The sequence below is a fragment of the Xyrauchen texanus genome, chromosome 20 (genome assembly GCF_025860055.1).
Source record: "Xyrauchen texanus isolate HMW12.3.18 chromosome 20, RBS_HiC_50CHRs, whole genome shotgun sequence".
NCBI lineage: Eukaryota > Metazoa > Chordata > Actinopteri > Cypriniformes > Catostomidae > Xyrauchen > Xyrauchen texanus.
This window is the reverse complement of record NC_068295.1, coordinates 41415139-41429690: the sequence shown is the minus strand read 5'-3', so window position 1 is coordinate 41429690 and position 14552 is coordinate 41415139. Positions and strand designations below refer to the sequence as shown.

General features: G+C 42.8%; 1 protein-coding gene across 2 annotated transcripts in view; it reads right to left on the bottom strand.

Moving 5' to 3' along the window:
- LOC127660474 (3-hydroxy-3-methylglutaryl-CoA lyase, cytoplasmic) overlaps positions 1–13434 on the bottom strand; it is a 76555-nt gene extending 63121 nt beyond the window's left edge. The window contains exons 1-2 of one of the 2 annotated variants that reach the window (XM_052150736.1): positions 13295–13311; positions 1883–1927 (exon numbers count right to left, since the gene is read on the bottom strand). In XM_052150736.1, coding sequence (XP_052006696.1) covers positions 1883–1915 — 33 coding nt within the window. In that variant the 5' untranslated portion in view covers positions 1916–1927; positions 13295–13311. Of the gene's footprint in view, positions 1–1882; positions 1928–13294 lie in introns of both variants that reach the window. The other variant, XM_052150735.1, reaches the window with a different exon arrangement.
- Positions 13435–14552: the final 1118 nt, after the last annotated feature.

Genomic DNA, 14552 nt, shown 5'->3' with positions numbered 1-14552 from the left:
CATTTGTGGAAGCAGTCATAGCATACATAGTTTCTTTAGAGTTTGATTTAATCGTTCTGTCATAAAAGGAGGATGTGTGAAAGGAACAATAATAAACGTTTCCCTTTAAGATCTTTCTGTCAGTGAGCAGAGAGTAAATGCGGAGGAGAAATGGAGTGGTTAGTCCCATTATCACCCCAAGCATACAGTTAAAACAGCCAATTAAATTCACTCATAAATCAAACTCTCTTTCTCTTTAAACTCACTGCTCAAATAAACACAGGCTCCGCTAGCACTCTGCACAATTTCTTTTAGCTATAAAGTAAAGAAACACAGAAAATTTTTAGGTGTCTCTGAATTTTTACAACTTTGTTATTTCTTAAAAAAAATACAAGACAAAAGATCTAAAGGTCCTGGTTTTGATTACAGAATAACCCTGTCGGCAGCTTTTGGGCAATTGCATGCCATTTTGTTGGTTAATGGTTTTTACTCCCACTAGCAGTAAGCCATTATACTCTTGATAATTTCAAAGTAAGCAGTAAGCCATTATACTCTTGACATTTCAAATAATAAAAAAAATATATATATAAATAATCCAGTCTGCTCAAAAGTACAAAAATATAAAGGGCTCTTTGGCAGGGAAAAAAAAAAAAAAAACTCACATCATCAAAAAATAGGTTCCAATTGTTATATAAAACCACCTTTATTGGATTCGCTGTTTAAAAGTACTTTATAAACAATTAAAAACTGTCAGCAATAAAAAATATATCTATATATTTTTGCAGATTGCAAACCAATGTGAATCGGCACTCTAAATTGTGCCTTTGAATCTATTTTTTGATGATGACACTTCAAATAATGTTCTGTGTTCAATATAAAAATTATATTGTCAGCGTTTGTTACCACAGAAAATACATGTATAAAATAAGTAGTATAATAAATTAAACAATAGTTTTGGTTTTCCTGTATTATTACTCAGTAGCTGTAATGAAGAGTCAATGGAGTTGAGATCCATGTGCAGCTTTAAGGCAGAGCCGTGGCAGGCTTGGAAACGACATCTGTGGTTGTGAACATAGGCTGAGACTCGGTGAGTACCTCTGTGGTCATGAACATAGGTAGAGACTTGGAGACAACCTCTGTGGTCGTGAACATGAGCAGAGACTCGGAAACGACCTCTGCAGTCGTTAACATAGGCTGTGACTTGGAGATGACCTCTGTGGTCGTGAACATGGGCAGAGACTTGGAAACGACCTCTGGGGTTGTGAACATATGCTGAGACTCGTAGATGACTTGGCTCTGGGACGGACGAGGCAGGCAACTCAGGCTCTGGGACGGACGAGGATGGCAACTCAGGCTCTGGGACGGACGAGACTTCCAGCTCATTGGCCATGGGAGGCATGGGCGTTGGCCGTGGAAGGCAAGGGCACTGAAAATTTGTGGGAAAGGGTTTTTGTGGGCCTACGCACCAATATTAATGACGGATAATTCAACTTGGAGACAAGGGTCGTGAAACTTGACTGGGACATGGAGTGTATTAGGCTGATGTGTTACTGTGACCTGGCTTGGAGCAGGATGTGTTGTTGCTGAAACATGGCATGAAGCACATTGAGGCATGGCTTTGACATGGCATAGAGCAGGCTGAGGCGTTACTGAGACGTGGCATGGAGCAGACTCAGGATTGACTGTGACATGGCATAGAGCAGACTTAGGCGTTACTGAGACGTGGCATGGAGCAGGCTCGGGTGTGGCTGTGACATAGCATGGAGCAGGCTGAAGCGTGGCTAGATATGGCATGGAACAGACTCAGGCTTGGCTGTGACATAGCATGGAGCAGGCTGAAGCATGGCTGTGATATGGCATGGAACAGACTCAGGCTTAGCTGTGACATAGCATGGAGCATTACCTTGATGAAGAGAATGCAGTTGATCTCCGGCATCTTTGCCTCCTACTGGATGTTCAAACGCAGCATTAAATCATTGGAGGAAGTAACAGAATGAAGGGAATGTTGTTAAGCCACCGTTCCTGCTATAAAGTCTAATGCCTTATCGGTAAGCAGCGTACAAACAAAGGAAATGCAGCTCTCATCAGTGGGGGTATAGTGTGGGATGTTGATTAACAAACCGAGAACATTGGAGCAGAAATCCCTTACATTTAGCTGGTGATCTATTGAATTTCACAGGAAAGGCAAGGCATGGGTTAGTAGTGAAGGTGCTAGGTGAGGTGGTGTAAGCTGCTGGATTGGATGAAGAGGCTGAAGGGTTTGGTGTTGGTAAATGGAGGCTTTGTAAAGTTTTAACAAGCTCCTCTGTTAACGATGACAGCTGGTCAAGCTGTTGGTGGTATATGGCCAATACATCCGCTTGCGCTGAGACCTCGGTGGAGAGTTGCAGAAAAGCTGCTGGATCGATTTGTTGCATAGCCCTCTGTAATGAAGAGTCAACGGAGTTGAGATCCATGTGCAGCTTTAATAATAATACATGTTGTAACACAGACAGGCAGGGGTCAATCACCAGCAACAGTATTATCCAAGGTAATCCAGAGAGGTAATCAATAAACAGGCAAGAGGTCAGGGCAGGCGGCAGACAATCACAGGTTATATCCAGGTAAACAAGGCAGAAATAGTAGGCAGGCAGCAATGGATCAAAACAGGGTAAAAAGTCCAGGATCATACACAGGAAATGTAATAAATGCTCAGAAATGTCTGCCAGGGCAAAATAAGACTTTGCAATGACAGAGAGTGAGAGTGAGTCTTAAGTAGCTGAGTAAATGAGGAACAGGTGAGCAGGTAATCAGTGCAAGGTACGGGGATTATGGGAAATGGATAAAAGTCAATACTCAGGTGATGGAGACCTCTGGTGGTGACTGGGAGGAACAACAAAGGCGGGATTTATGACAGTAGCGTTGTTAACCACCACACAATCCACACAACTGCGTGGGGCCCAAAACATCTGGGGGGCCCTGGTTAGAAAGCTGCGCAAAACCCTCAAGGGGTGACAGTGATGCATTGTTTTGTGTTCACGCATGGTGACGCAGTTATCAGTCGTCTCAGAGTGGTTCACATGCATTGTAAAACCAAAGAGCTGCAGGTTTACCCATTTTTCATAGTTTATCGTTATATCATTTGTCATTTTACAGCGTTTCAGGTTTTTCCGCTTTTCTACTGTTTCATCTGCATGTATTTTACCTGTTGCTGCTGGCACCTAGCTAGAGTCTGTGTTTGTACCCTGCTAGTTTTTTTTTTTAGCATCGCTTATAGATCTGTTTCAAAGCACCGCTTATCAAGAACAACCACCACCAACAACAAACAATTTTGTGAGGGATTCGCATCAATCTCAAACCCTCACCGTGCAGAAACAACTAACAACAAACAATTTGCGGTAAGTCATGGCATCCGCTCATGTTATTTCTTCCTGCATTGCATGTCACATGTTTACAATAGCCTCCTCCATCAGCAGTGAGGGATTCACATGTGATAAATGTAAGGAATTAGTCAGGCTGACGGAGAAGGTTAATGAGTTAGAGGCTCACATTCGAACGCTAGTGGAGGTCAGTGAGAAAGAGAAGCCGGTAGATACTGTTTCGGATGCGAATACTACAGAGAGCAACATAAACACTTTGGTTCCGGCTGTAGAGCCCCTATAGCAGGGCATTTGGGTGACGTCTCGGCGGCATACTCGCTCAGCAAAGAGAAACCACTCTCCCATTCCTGTTAGGGTTTGCAATCGATTCTCCCCACTCAGTGATACACCCACCGAGAATTATGTTGAAAGAACCCTTGTTATCGGCGATTCTATTGTAAGGAACGTGGAAATAGAGACTCCAGCCACTATTGTTAATTGCATTTTTGGGGCCAGAGCGTCTGACATCAAATAAAATTTACAAGTGCTGGCTAATGCTAAATGTAGATTTTCTAAAATTGTTATCCATGTCTGCACTAACGACGTCCGGCTTCGCCAGTCGGAGATCACTAAAGATAATGTTAAAGAGGTGTGCGTATTTGCAAAAACGATGTCAGACACTGTAATATGCTCTGGTCCCCTCCCTGCTTCTCGTGGTGACGAGGTTTATAGTAGATTAGTGTCACTGAATGGTATCTAAAGAATAAAATAGTATTTATAGACAATTGGAAGAGTTTTTGGGGTAGACCTGACCTGCTAAAGAGAGACGGACTCCATCCCTCCAGGGAAAGTGCCGCTCTCCTCTCAAGTAATTTGGCTCATAGTCTTAATGATAGTATTTGACTAACTGGGGCCCAGGTCAGGAAGCAGACAAACTGCTTAATCCGAACATCTGCTAGCTGCCTTGAGACGTCACACAGGTCACATAAACTACAACACATAGAGACTGTATCATCTAGATATCTCATAGAGATTGTGTCTTTTCCTTGAACTACTAAACCTAATACCCTCACTAAATAATTTAGAAAAAATTGTATTAAGGTCAAACTTGAACAAAACAAACAAATTAAAAATACACATCATATAAAAACAGTGCTACTAAACATTAGATCTCTTTCTACCAAAGCACTAATTGTTAATGAAATGATTACAGATCATAGATTGGATGCACTCTGTTTGACTGAAACCTGGCTTAAACCGGATGAATATATTAGTTTAAATTAATCTACTCCCCCAGGTTATTGTTATAGTTGTTATTGTAACGTTAGCAGGAGGAGGCAGACGAGGAGTGAGGATCTAAACGCGGGTTTTTATTGAACAGAGTGAAAAACAACCAGACAGGAACAAAGGAAACGTCCACGATGGGAAAAAAGAAACCAAAACATGAAAACATCCAAAGGGTACATGAACTGGGTAAATAAGGCAAGACTTCTACTTCCAGACATCCACAAACAATGATCGACAATGACTGTCCAAACAACCAGGGTTTAAATACAGAGGGGTAATGAGGACTAAACGACAATCAGGTGAGGACAATGACAAAGTGCTGGCAGTGATGAGGGCCGGGAATTGTAGTTCAGGACAGGTGACAAGAGAAAAACGGGGCAGACAACCGGGGATCATGACATAACCCCCCCTCTAAGGAGCGGATTCCAGACACTCCTAAAAAAAAGGAAAGAATAAATACCCAAAAAAAGAAAACAAAATCGTCCAAGGAGTGAGGCGGGGGGGGGGGCAGGCAGACCAAGGAGAGCACAAGGGGCAAACAGACAGTCCAAGGGGGCGCAAGGGGCAACCAGACAGTCCAAGGGGGCACAGCAGGCAAGCGGGCAGTCCACGGAGGCACAAGGGGCAGACAGGCAGTCCAAGGGGGCACAGCAGGCAAGCGGGCAGTCCACGGAGGCACAAGGGGCAGACAGGCAGTCCAAGGGGGCACAGAGGGCAAGCAGGCAGTCCAAGAAGGCCACAAGATGGGGACTGGGTCAGGTGGCCTGGGAGGTAGCCACAGGACAGGAACATGTTCAGGAGGCCTGGGAGCTGTCCACAGGGTAGGGTCTGGGTCTGGAGGCCTGAGAGTTGGCCACAGGACAGGTTCGGGAGGTCTGGGAGTCGGCCTCAGGGCCACAGCCATGGGGAACTCCGAGGGCGGAGCCGTGGTAGGCGGAGCCATGGAAGTTTCTGGTTGTAGAGCCATGGAGGGAGGAGCCGTGGAAGACTCAGGTGGCAGAGCCATGGGTGGCTCAGGAGGCGGAGCCGTGAGAGGCTCAGGAGACGGCACCGTGGTTGGCAGAGCTGTGGAAGGCACAGGAGGCGGAGCCGTGAAAGGCTCTGGAGGCAGAGCCGAGGGAGGCTCAGGAGGCGGAGCCTTGGGAGGCTCAGGAGGCGGAGCTGAGGGAGGCAGAGCCTTGGAAGGCTTTGGAGGCGTAGCCGAGGGAGGCTCAGGAGGTGACGTCGAGGGAGGCTCACGAGGCGGAGCTGAGGGAGGCTCAGGAGGCGGAGCCATGGAAAGCTCTGGAGGCTGAGCCGAGGGAGGCTCAGGAGGTGGAGCCGAGGGAGGCTCAGGAGGCGGAGCTGAGGGAAGCGGAGCCTTGGAAAGCTCTGGGATTGAAGCCATGGAAGGAGGAGGCAGACGAGGAGTGAGGATCTATACGCAGGTTTTTATTGAACAGAGTGAAAAACAACCAGACAGGAACAAAGGAAATTTCCACGATGGGAAAAAAGAAACCAAAACATGAAAACATCCAACATGGGCTACATGAACAGGGTAAACAAGGCAAGACTTCTACTTTCAGACATCCACAAACAACGATCGACAATGACTGTCCAAACAACCAGGGTTTAAATACAGAGGGGTAATGAGGACTAAACGACAATCAGGTGAAGCAGTGACAAAGTGCTGGCAGTGATGAGGGCCGGGAATTGTGGGAATTGTAGTTCAGGACAGGTGACAAGAGAAACACAGGGCAGACAACCGGGGATCATGACAGTTATATTGTTAAGTCTTTTGAACTAATAATGCTTAATGTGACACCGTCAGATATAAATAAAAAATATCTGTTGTCTTTTGTCCTTGTTACAATGTATAGATCACCCGGGCCTTATTCTGATTTCCTTGGTTAATTTGCACATTTTGTTATCAGATCTTGTAGTTACTGTAGATAGAGCTTTAATTGTTGTTGACTTCAACATTCACATCGATAATGAAAATTATACATTGGGATTAGCATTTATCGATATTCTCAACTCTCTTGGAGTCAGACAAAATATAAAAGGACCAACTCTTCGTCATAATCGTACGCTAGATTTAATTCTGTCATATGGAGCTGATGTTGATAATATAGAAATTCTACAGCAGAGCGATGACATCTCAGATCATTACCTCGTCGCTTGTATGCTGCAGTCAGCTAATGTTACTCAATCTACACCACGCTATCATTCAGGCAGAACTATTCTTTCGACCACTAAAGATAGCTTCACTAATAATCTTCCAGATCTATCTCATACACTCAATAAACCTCAATGACCAGAAGAACTTGATGAAATAAAAAAAATAAAAAAATGCAGTCTTCTCTAGCACTCTTGATATTGTCGCCCCACTTAGATTAAAGAAAATTAAAGAAATAAGCCCTGCACCATGGTACAATGATCACACTCATGCCTCAAGAGAGCAGCTCGGAAAATGGAGCTCATGTGGAAAAATACAAAATTAGAAGTATTTCATGGTGCATGGAAGGATAGTGTCTGTAGATACAGATAGGCACTAAAAGCTGCCAGTCAGCAGATTTTAGTAAACTCATAGAAAATAACCACAACAATCCTAGATGTTTATTCAGTACTGTGGTTAAATTGGTTAGGAATAAAGCCTCAACAGAACCAGATATTCCGTTGCAGCGCAAGAGTAATGACTTCATGAATTTCTTTACAGACAAAATTGAAATAATCAGAAATAAAATTGGAATTATGCGATCATCTGTCATAGCACCTCAGAAAACAATGTCTAATAATTTTCCTCATGTGCAACTTCAATCCTTCTCTGTCATTGGTCATGAAGAGCTAACCAAACTTATCAAAACATCAAAATCCTCAACATGTTTGTTAGATCCTATACCAACTAAGATCTTAAAAGAGGTATTCAGTGTAATTTCAGAACCTCTTCTTAATAATATTAACTCCTCACTACGCTTAGGACATGTCCCAAGAAACTTTAAAATGGCAGTTATCAAACTGCTTATTAAGAAGCCACAACTTGATCCTGGAGAACTGGCTAATTATAGACCGATTTCAAATTTCCTGTTTATGTCAAACATACTAGAAAAAGTAGTATCCTCCCAAATATGTTAATTTCTATAGAGAAATAGTATATACGAAGAATTTCAGTCAGGCCTCATCACAGTACAGAGACTGCACTTATCAGAGTTACAAATGACTTGCTCTTATCATCTGATCACGGCTGCATTTCTCTTCTAGTGCTTTTAGATCTTAGTGCTGCATTCTACATGATAGATCATGACATTCTCTTGAATAGGCTGAAGAATTATGTTGGCATTTGTGGAGTTGCATTAGCATGCTTAGGTCATATTTAGCAGACCGCTACCACTTTTTCTATGTAAATGAGGAATTGTCAAACCAAACAAAAGTAAAATATGGAGTGCCACGGGGATCAGTTTTAGGGCCTCTGCTTTTCTCCATGTATATGCTTCCCCTGGGAGATATTATCAGGAATCGTGGAATAAGTTTCCACTGCTATGCCTACGATACACAATTTTATATTTCTTCAAAACCTGATGAGATTTCACAAATCTCAAAATTAGCAGCATGTATCAATGATTTAAAATATTGGATGGCCAGAAATGTCCTTCTACTCAATTCTGACAAAACAGAGGTACTAATTATTGGACCAAAAAACTCTAAAAAATAAGCCACTACAATATAATTTGACTCTCGATGGATGTACTGTTACATCATCTTCAACAGCGAAGAACTTAGGTGTTATATTTGAAACCAATCTGTCCTTTGAAAATCAAATTACCAATGTTTGTAGATGTCCCCGTTGTCTGCTCAGTGTTTCTCCCCTGTCACCTGTCCCGAACTACATTTACCATAATCCCCTGCCCTCATCACTGCCAGTGTCATTGTTCTCACCTGTGTTTAATTTAATCATTATCCTTCTGTGTATTAAAGCCCTGTTGTTTGTTCATTCGTTGTCGGCCGTTTTATGTTATGGTTGTCTTTGACTGTGTTCCTGCCGTGCCCTCCGTGGATGTTTCTAGTGTTTATATTTTTGTTATCCCCTCATGGATGTTTTGTTTGTTCCCTGTGTTTTAATTTATTCTATGTTTTCTTGTTTATTTAATAAAGAACTGCATTTAGATCCTCACTCCTCATCTACCCTTGTCTGAATCCTAACAGAATGACCGACCACAATATGGATCTAGCAGTTCACCAGGAAAACTACAGGCTTCTCTGCCTCAAGCAGGAGGACCGCCCAGTGGAGGATCACATTCGTGAGTTTCTGGAGCTGGCAAATGTGGCAGACCTCCTGGAGTATTCCTTGGTGGCATTCTTCAGGGGAAACCTCATGTTGCCACCGGCGAGTTAGCGGCTCACCGTTCACTGTGAGTGTTGAGGAAGAGGACTTTACCTCTCCTCCCACAGTGGTCACCCCCCAGCCTTCCATGGCTCGTCTCTTCATGCCTGCCATGGCCAACGAGCCAATGCCCAAGCCTGCCACGGCCAACGAGCCAGCCTCGTCTGTCCCAGAACCAGCATGCTCAGCCTCATCGGCCTGGAGGAGGAGGAGAAGAAGAGGAAAGGCTTCTGCTCTCCAGTCTCCGCCTTCCATGGCTCCGTCCACAGAACCTCCCATAGCTCTGCCTTCCACATTCAGCGAACCAGATCTCAAGCATACCACGGTCAACGAATCAGCACCTGTAGCCTCGACCGTCAGTGAGTCAGCGCCTGTAGCCTCGACCGTCAGTGAGCCAGCACCTGTAGCCTCGACCGTCCCAGAGCCAGAGCCAGCGCCTGTAGCCTCGACCGTACCAGAGCCGGCGCCTGTAGCCTCGACCGTACCAGAGCCAGAGCTGGCGCCTGTAGCCTCGATCGTCCCAGAGCCAGAGCCGGTAACCCTGACCATCCCAGAGCCAGAGCCAGCACCTGTAGCCTCGACAGTCCCCATGACCAAGCCTCCTGCTGGCCGAAGGAGAAAGAAAAGGAAGAGGGAACCTTCTCCCCAGTCTCTGCTAGTACTTGCGACCACTGAGGTCACTCTCGAGCCTCCCAGGGCCTCCTGACCCAGTCCCTGTCCTGTGGCCACCTCCCAGGCCTCCTGACCCAGTCCCTGTCCTGTGGCTACCTCCCAGGCCTTCTGACTCAGTCCCTGTCCTGTGGCTGCCTCTCAGGCCTCCTGACCCAGTCCCTGTCCTGTGGCCACCTCCCAGGCCTCCTGACTCAGTCCCTGTCCTGTGGCCGCCTCCCAGGCCTCCTGACCCAGTCCCTGTCTTGTGGCCACCTCCCAGGCCTCCTGACTCAGTCCCTGTCCTGTGGCCGCCTCCCAGGCCTCGTGACCCAGTCCCCGTCTTGTGGCCACCTTGGGCTGCCTGCTTGCCCTCTGTGCCCCCCTTGGACTGCCTGTTTACCCTTTGTGCCCCCCTTGGACTGCCTGTTTGCCCTTTGTGCCCTTGGACTGTCTCTTTGCCCCTTGTGCCCCCCTTGGACTGTCTGTTTGCCTCTTGTGCCCTCCTTGGTCTTTTATTGCTAAATTACGGCACATGCTCTCTGTTGCTGATGCCGAAAAACTAATTAATGTGTTCATGACCTCAAGACTAGATTATTGTAATGCATTACTGGGAGGATGTCCAGCAAAATCAATAAATAAACTTCAATTGGTTCAAAATGCAGCAGCCAGAGTGCTAACAATAACCAAAAAATATGATCATATTAGCCCCATTTTATCATCGTTACATTGCTTTGAATGGTCTAGCGCTGCAGTACTTAAGTGACCTTCTACCACGCTATATTCCACCATGTTCATTACGATCACAAAATTCTGGCCTGTTAATAGTTCCTAGAATATCAAAATCCAAAAAAGGAGGAAGATCCTTTTCATATTTGTCTCCTAAACTATGGAATAGTCTCCCTAACACTGTTCGGGACTCAGACACACTCCCTCAGTTTAAGTCTAGACTAAAGACTCATCTATTTAGCCAGGCATACACCTAATTTATCCTCCAACCCACAATTAGGCTGCTTTAGTTTAATCTGCCGGAACCAGAAACCAAAAACATTGATCATGATTTATATCTCTGCAATAAATTGAATGGCATCTATGCTTATATTATTTATTATGTTTCCCTGTCTCAACTTCGGGACTCCTATCCTGAGGTCACCAGAACCAGCTGGATCCAGCACCATTCATGCTTTGTGTTGGACTCCACTGCTACGTGTTGCTGAATGATGATGACTAAATGCAGCCGGTGCAAGCTAAACATCACTTCAGTCTATTATGATGGGCTTCAGAGGAAGAACTGATGGCAACTCTAACCATAAGACATGGGACACTTCATATGCCATTGTCTGAACCTTGGATTTAGGATGACCACACCGAACCTCACCGAAATTACCGGCCAGGTTGAACTGCGTTTCACATCCCTGATCTCTGCCTGCATCACCTCGGTCTATTGATGGACTTCGATCTTGAAATGGAATGCATAGACTAACAATTGCCAACAAAACCCTTCATCAGCAAATTAACAAGGACAATTGCACCTATGTGAACTTCTGCAGTTAATCCAGGATGGACTTCAAAGACATTGGTCATTAATCTTACAGTTCAAACACAATCGATGTTTAAACACTGACCCTTAACACTTACTTAGATTAATAATTTTAAACCATGATTTTAACTATACATAAGTAATATTTACATTATATTCATGATGTTAGCCAGAGGGGAACTGGCCCACACAGTGAGTCTGGTTTCTCCCAAGGTTATTTTTCTCCAGTAATCAACATCTTATGGAGTTTTGTGTTCCTTGCCACAGTCGCCTTCAGCTTGCTCACTGGGGTTATTAATACAATTACTATTTAATTACTTATTTTTAAACACGATAAACAATCTTATTTTATCTAATTACACAATGATGATTCATCGACATTATAGACATTAGTTTTATCGTCTGTTAATGCCTGATCTTCTGTAAAGCTGCTTTGAAACTAAGTGTGTCGTGAAAGGCGCTATACAAATAAAATTTAATTTAATTGTGCAATAGAGCTGTTCAGCTGTGATGTCAATATTTAGGTGAACTCGAAGTCTAATTCACCAATGGGTTACCTGGGGATTTTCCAATTACTTTTTAAAATGGGAATTGAACTTGTAAAATAAGGTCTGTGGTAAACATTATTTGACGATACGTGGACGTTTTGTTCTACAGCATAAATTACACACAGTCATACCTCGTTGTGAGTTTTAAAAGAAAGTACTGCTTCAAAATTCACATTTGAGGTATGATGTGTAATTTATGTTTTAGAACAAAACTTCCATGTATAATCAAGTAATGTTTATCACAGTAATGTTTACACATAAGTTTAAAAACCCCATTATAAAAACCCTTTATGTCCCATGACACCCATGTCGAATTCTCTTCTGGATTTTTGGACTACAAGTTGATAAGCTCTGTTCCAAACATTTGAAACATCTTAAAGTTATTATCCAAATGTTAAAACACAACAGAGTATCACTTCTAGGAGGTGACAGCATTTCACCAGATTTGTAATGAGGAACATTGTAAGCTGTGAAATAAAAAAGTGCAACTTTCCATCAAAATAAAAGCTCCAAGTGAAGGTGAATTCAATACGACAGAAATATATAACTATTGTATAAAACAAGCCATCAAAATAATAATAATTCAGTATCATATTATAATAATAAGTGTGACTGAACAATAATAAATTATATCCATCTGTTTTCCAAAATAGTGAAAAAGTGAGTGAAGTAGTTTTTGCACCCTGTTTGTTTTTTTTGTTTTTGTTTTGTTTGAGGTTTTTTACTGTATTGGAGCATATAAATAATATTTATTACTGTATATTATAAATTAAATAACGTTCTTCTTTTTGTTCATTTAGTGGAAAAACTGTGAAAAACATGCATTCATTATCTTTATCTACATTTTTATTTAATTAAGCATTTTGAATGTACTTGGCTACAATGGCAGTTAGAAATTATTTTTAAAATTATTATAAAAAATATTTTTATGTAATCATAAACCATAACACCGCCCCTGTTTTATTATGAATATCATGGTTAAATTATGGTTACTGTACTAAAACCATGGTACATTTTGTGGTTATGGTTTAACTACAAATACCATAGTTGAACAATAGTTAGTGTAGTGAAATCATGGTAAATTATGTGGTTACTATGATTTCACTAGTAATACCATAGTTAAACTATGTTAATGTAGTAACACTATGGTTAATTGTCATCAGGGATGGATAAAGGCATTACAAGGGAACCCAAAATAGTTGCAAAGGAACTCAAACTATTGTGAGGGAGCACAAGACTATTTCACAAATTAAATTCCCTCCCTGCATGGAGGGAACAAAATAAAACTTGGGGACATGTCAAAATTGTTTTCTGTGGTAATGTGGTCACAAATGCTGTCAATACTTCTAAATATGTATTGAACCCAGAACATTCCTTAAACCCAGAGTGCTCCAGGGGATTGCCCCTGTTGTAACTTCATGGTGATAGCACTTGAAAAGCGTGGACATAAATGTTCGATAAAGAAATATTTGATTCTACTCAGTTTGATGAACGTACAGTATCTTATGTATTCAGAAGAGAGTATCTACGGGATTGCTTTTCTCTCCAGATTACTATATTACACATAATTCATGCACTGCAAACACAAGCCCACCTTCTCTTCCCACAGGAGACGAGGCAACCATGGGTAATCACGCAAGAGACTCTCATAGCTCAGGCAGTGCTTGACTGCAGTGGAGACGTTACCCATCCGGCTAGCACGGTCTGCTAGTCAAGTGTCACTCCTTTATGAAACCTGTAGAGATCAGTTTATGCACGCTTCTTTACAATCTTGACCGAGCTATCAGAAAAGAAACGGAAGCCTCAGAATGCTGAGTGCATTGGGAGCATTGGATGACTCAGCTGTTGCTATGGCTGCAGCATCCCTGCCGGTGCACAGTGATGATGCATAGAAGGGGAGGGACGTTAGACAGAATTTTGTTAGATCTACACTGACAGCTCCATGTGAAGTATGGGACCCGCTGGGATTCTCAGCTCTAAGACTAACCACAAGCTGCTTATTTTACAGCTCTTGGCTCCCCTCCCCCAGCGGAACACTATGGCTTGGGGGAAATACACAGCTTTGATTGATCTCCTGTGACTGAGGTTTTCAATGGCCGGTCGTGCCACTCTTGCCAATGTCAACTGTGCCGTGTTATAAAATCTCTCTGTAAAGCCGGGCTGCAATTTACTCGTGAAAGAGCCATTCTTCTCAGCCCAGGTGCTTACAATAGAGAGGTTTATGGAAGCTCTTGTGCTGAGCTCTTCCTCAATAAGATGCTGGCATGTTGTGAGAGGGTCAGGCCTCTCTCTCATGGGGGTGGGTGAATTAGGGGGGGTTGGTGCTACTGGTGTGACCAGGAAGCACACTTATTAGGTATCAGCCTTACTTTCGTGGCATATAGACGGATGCCTTTGTAAGGTTACTTGAAATATTCCGAAAACAACAATACAACTGCAATTCCAAAAAAGTTGGAACAGTAGGAAAAATACTTATAAAAACAAAAAGGAGTGATTTGTAAATTATATTCACACTTTTCTATATTGAAAGCACTACAACTACACATTATATGATGTAACACTATGGTTAATTGTCATCAGGGATGGATAAAGGCATTACAAGGGAACCCTTGTGAATTTTGTTGTTTTTTTCCTCAAAACAATGATTGACTGACGAGTTTCTAGAGAAATCTGTTTCTTTTTTGTCATTTTTGACTTAATATCGACCTTAAGATATGTCAGTCTATTGCATAATGTGACAACTCAAAAACAAACACAAAGACAATGTTAAGCTTCATTTAACGAACCAAATAGCTTTCAAATGTGTTTAATATAATGGCAAGTGATTTTCTAGTATCAAATTATTAATTTAT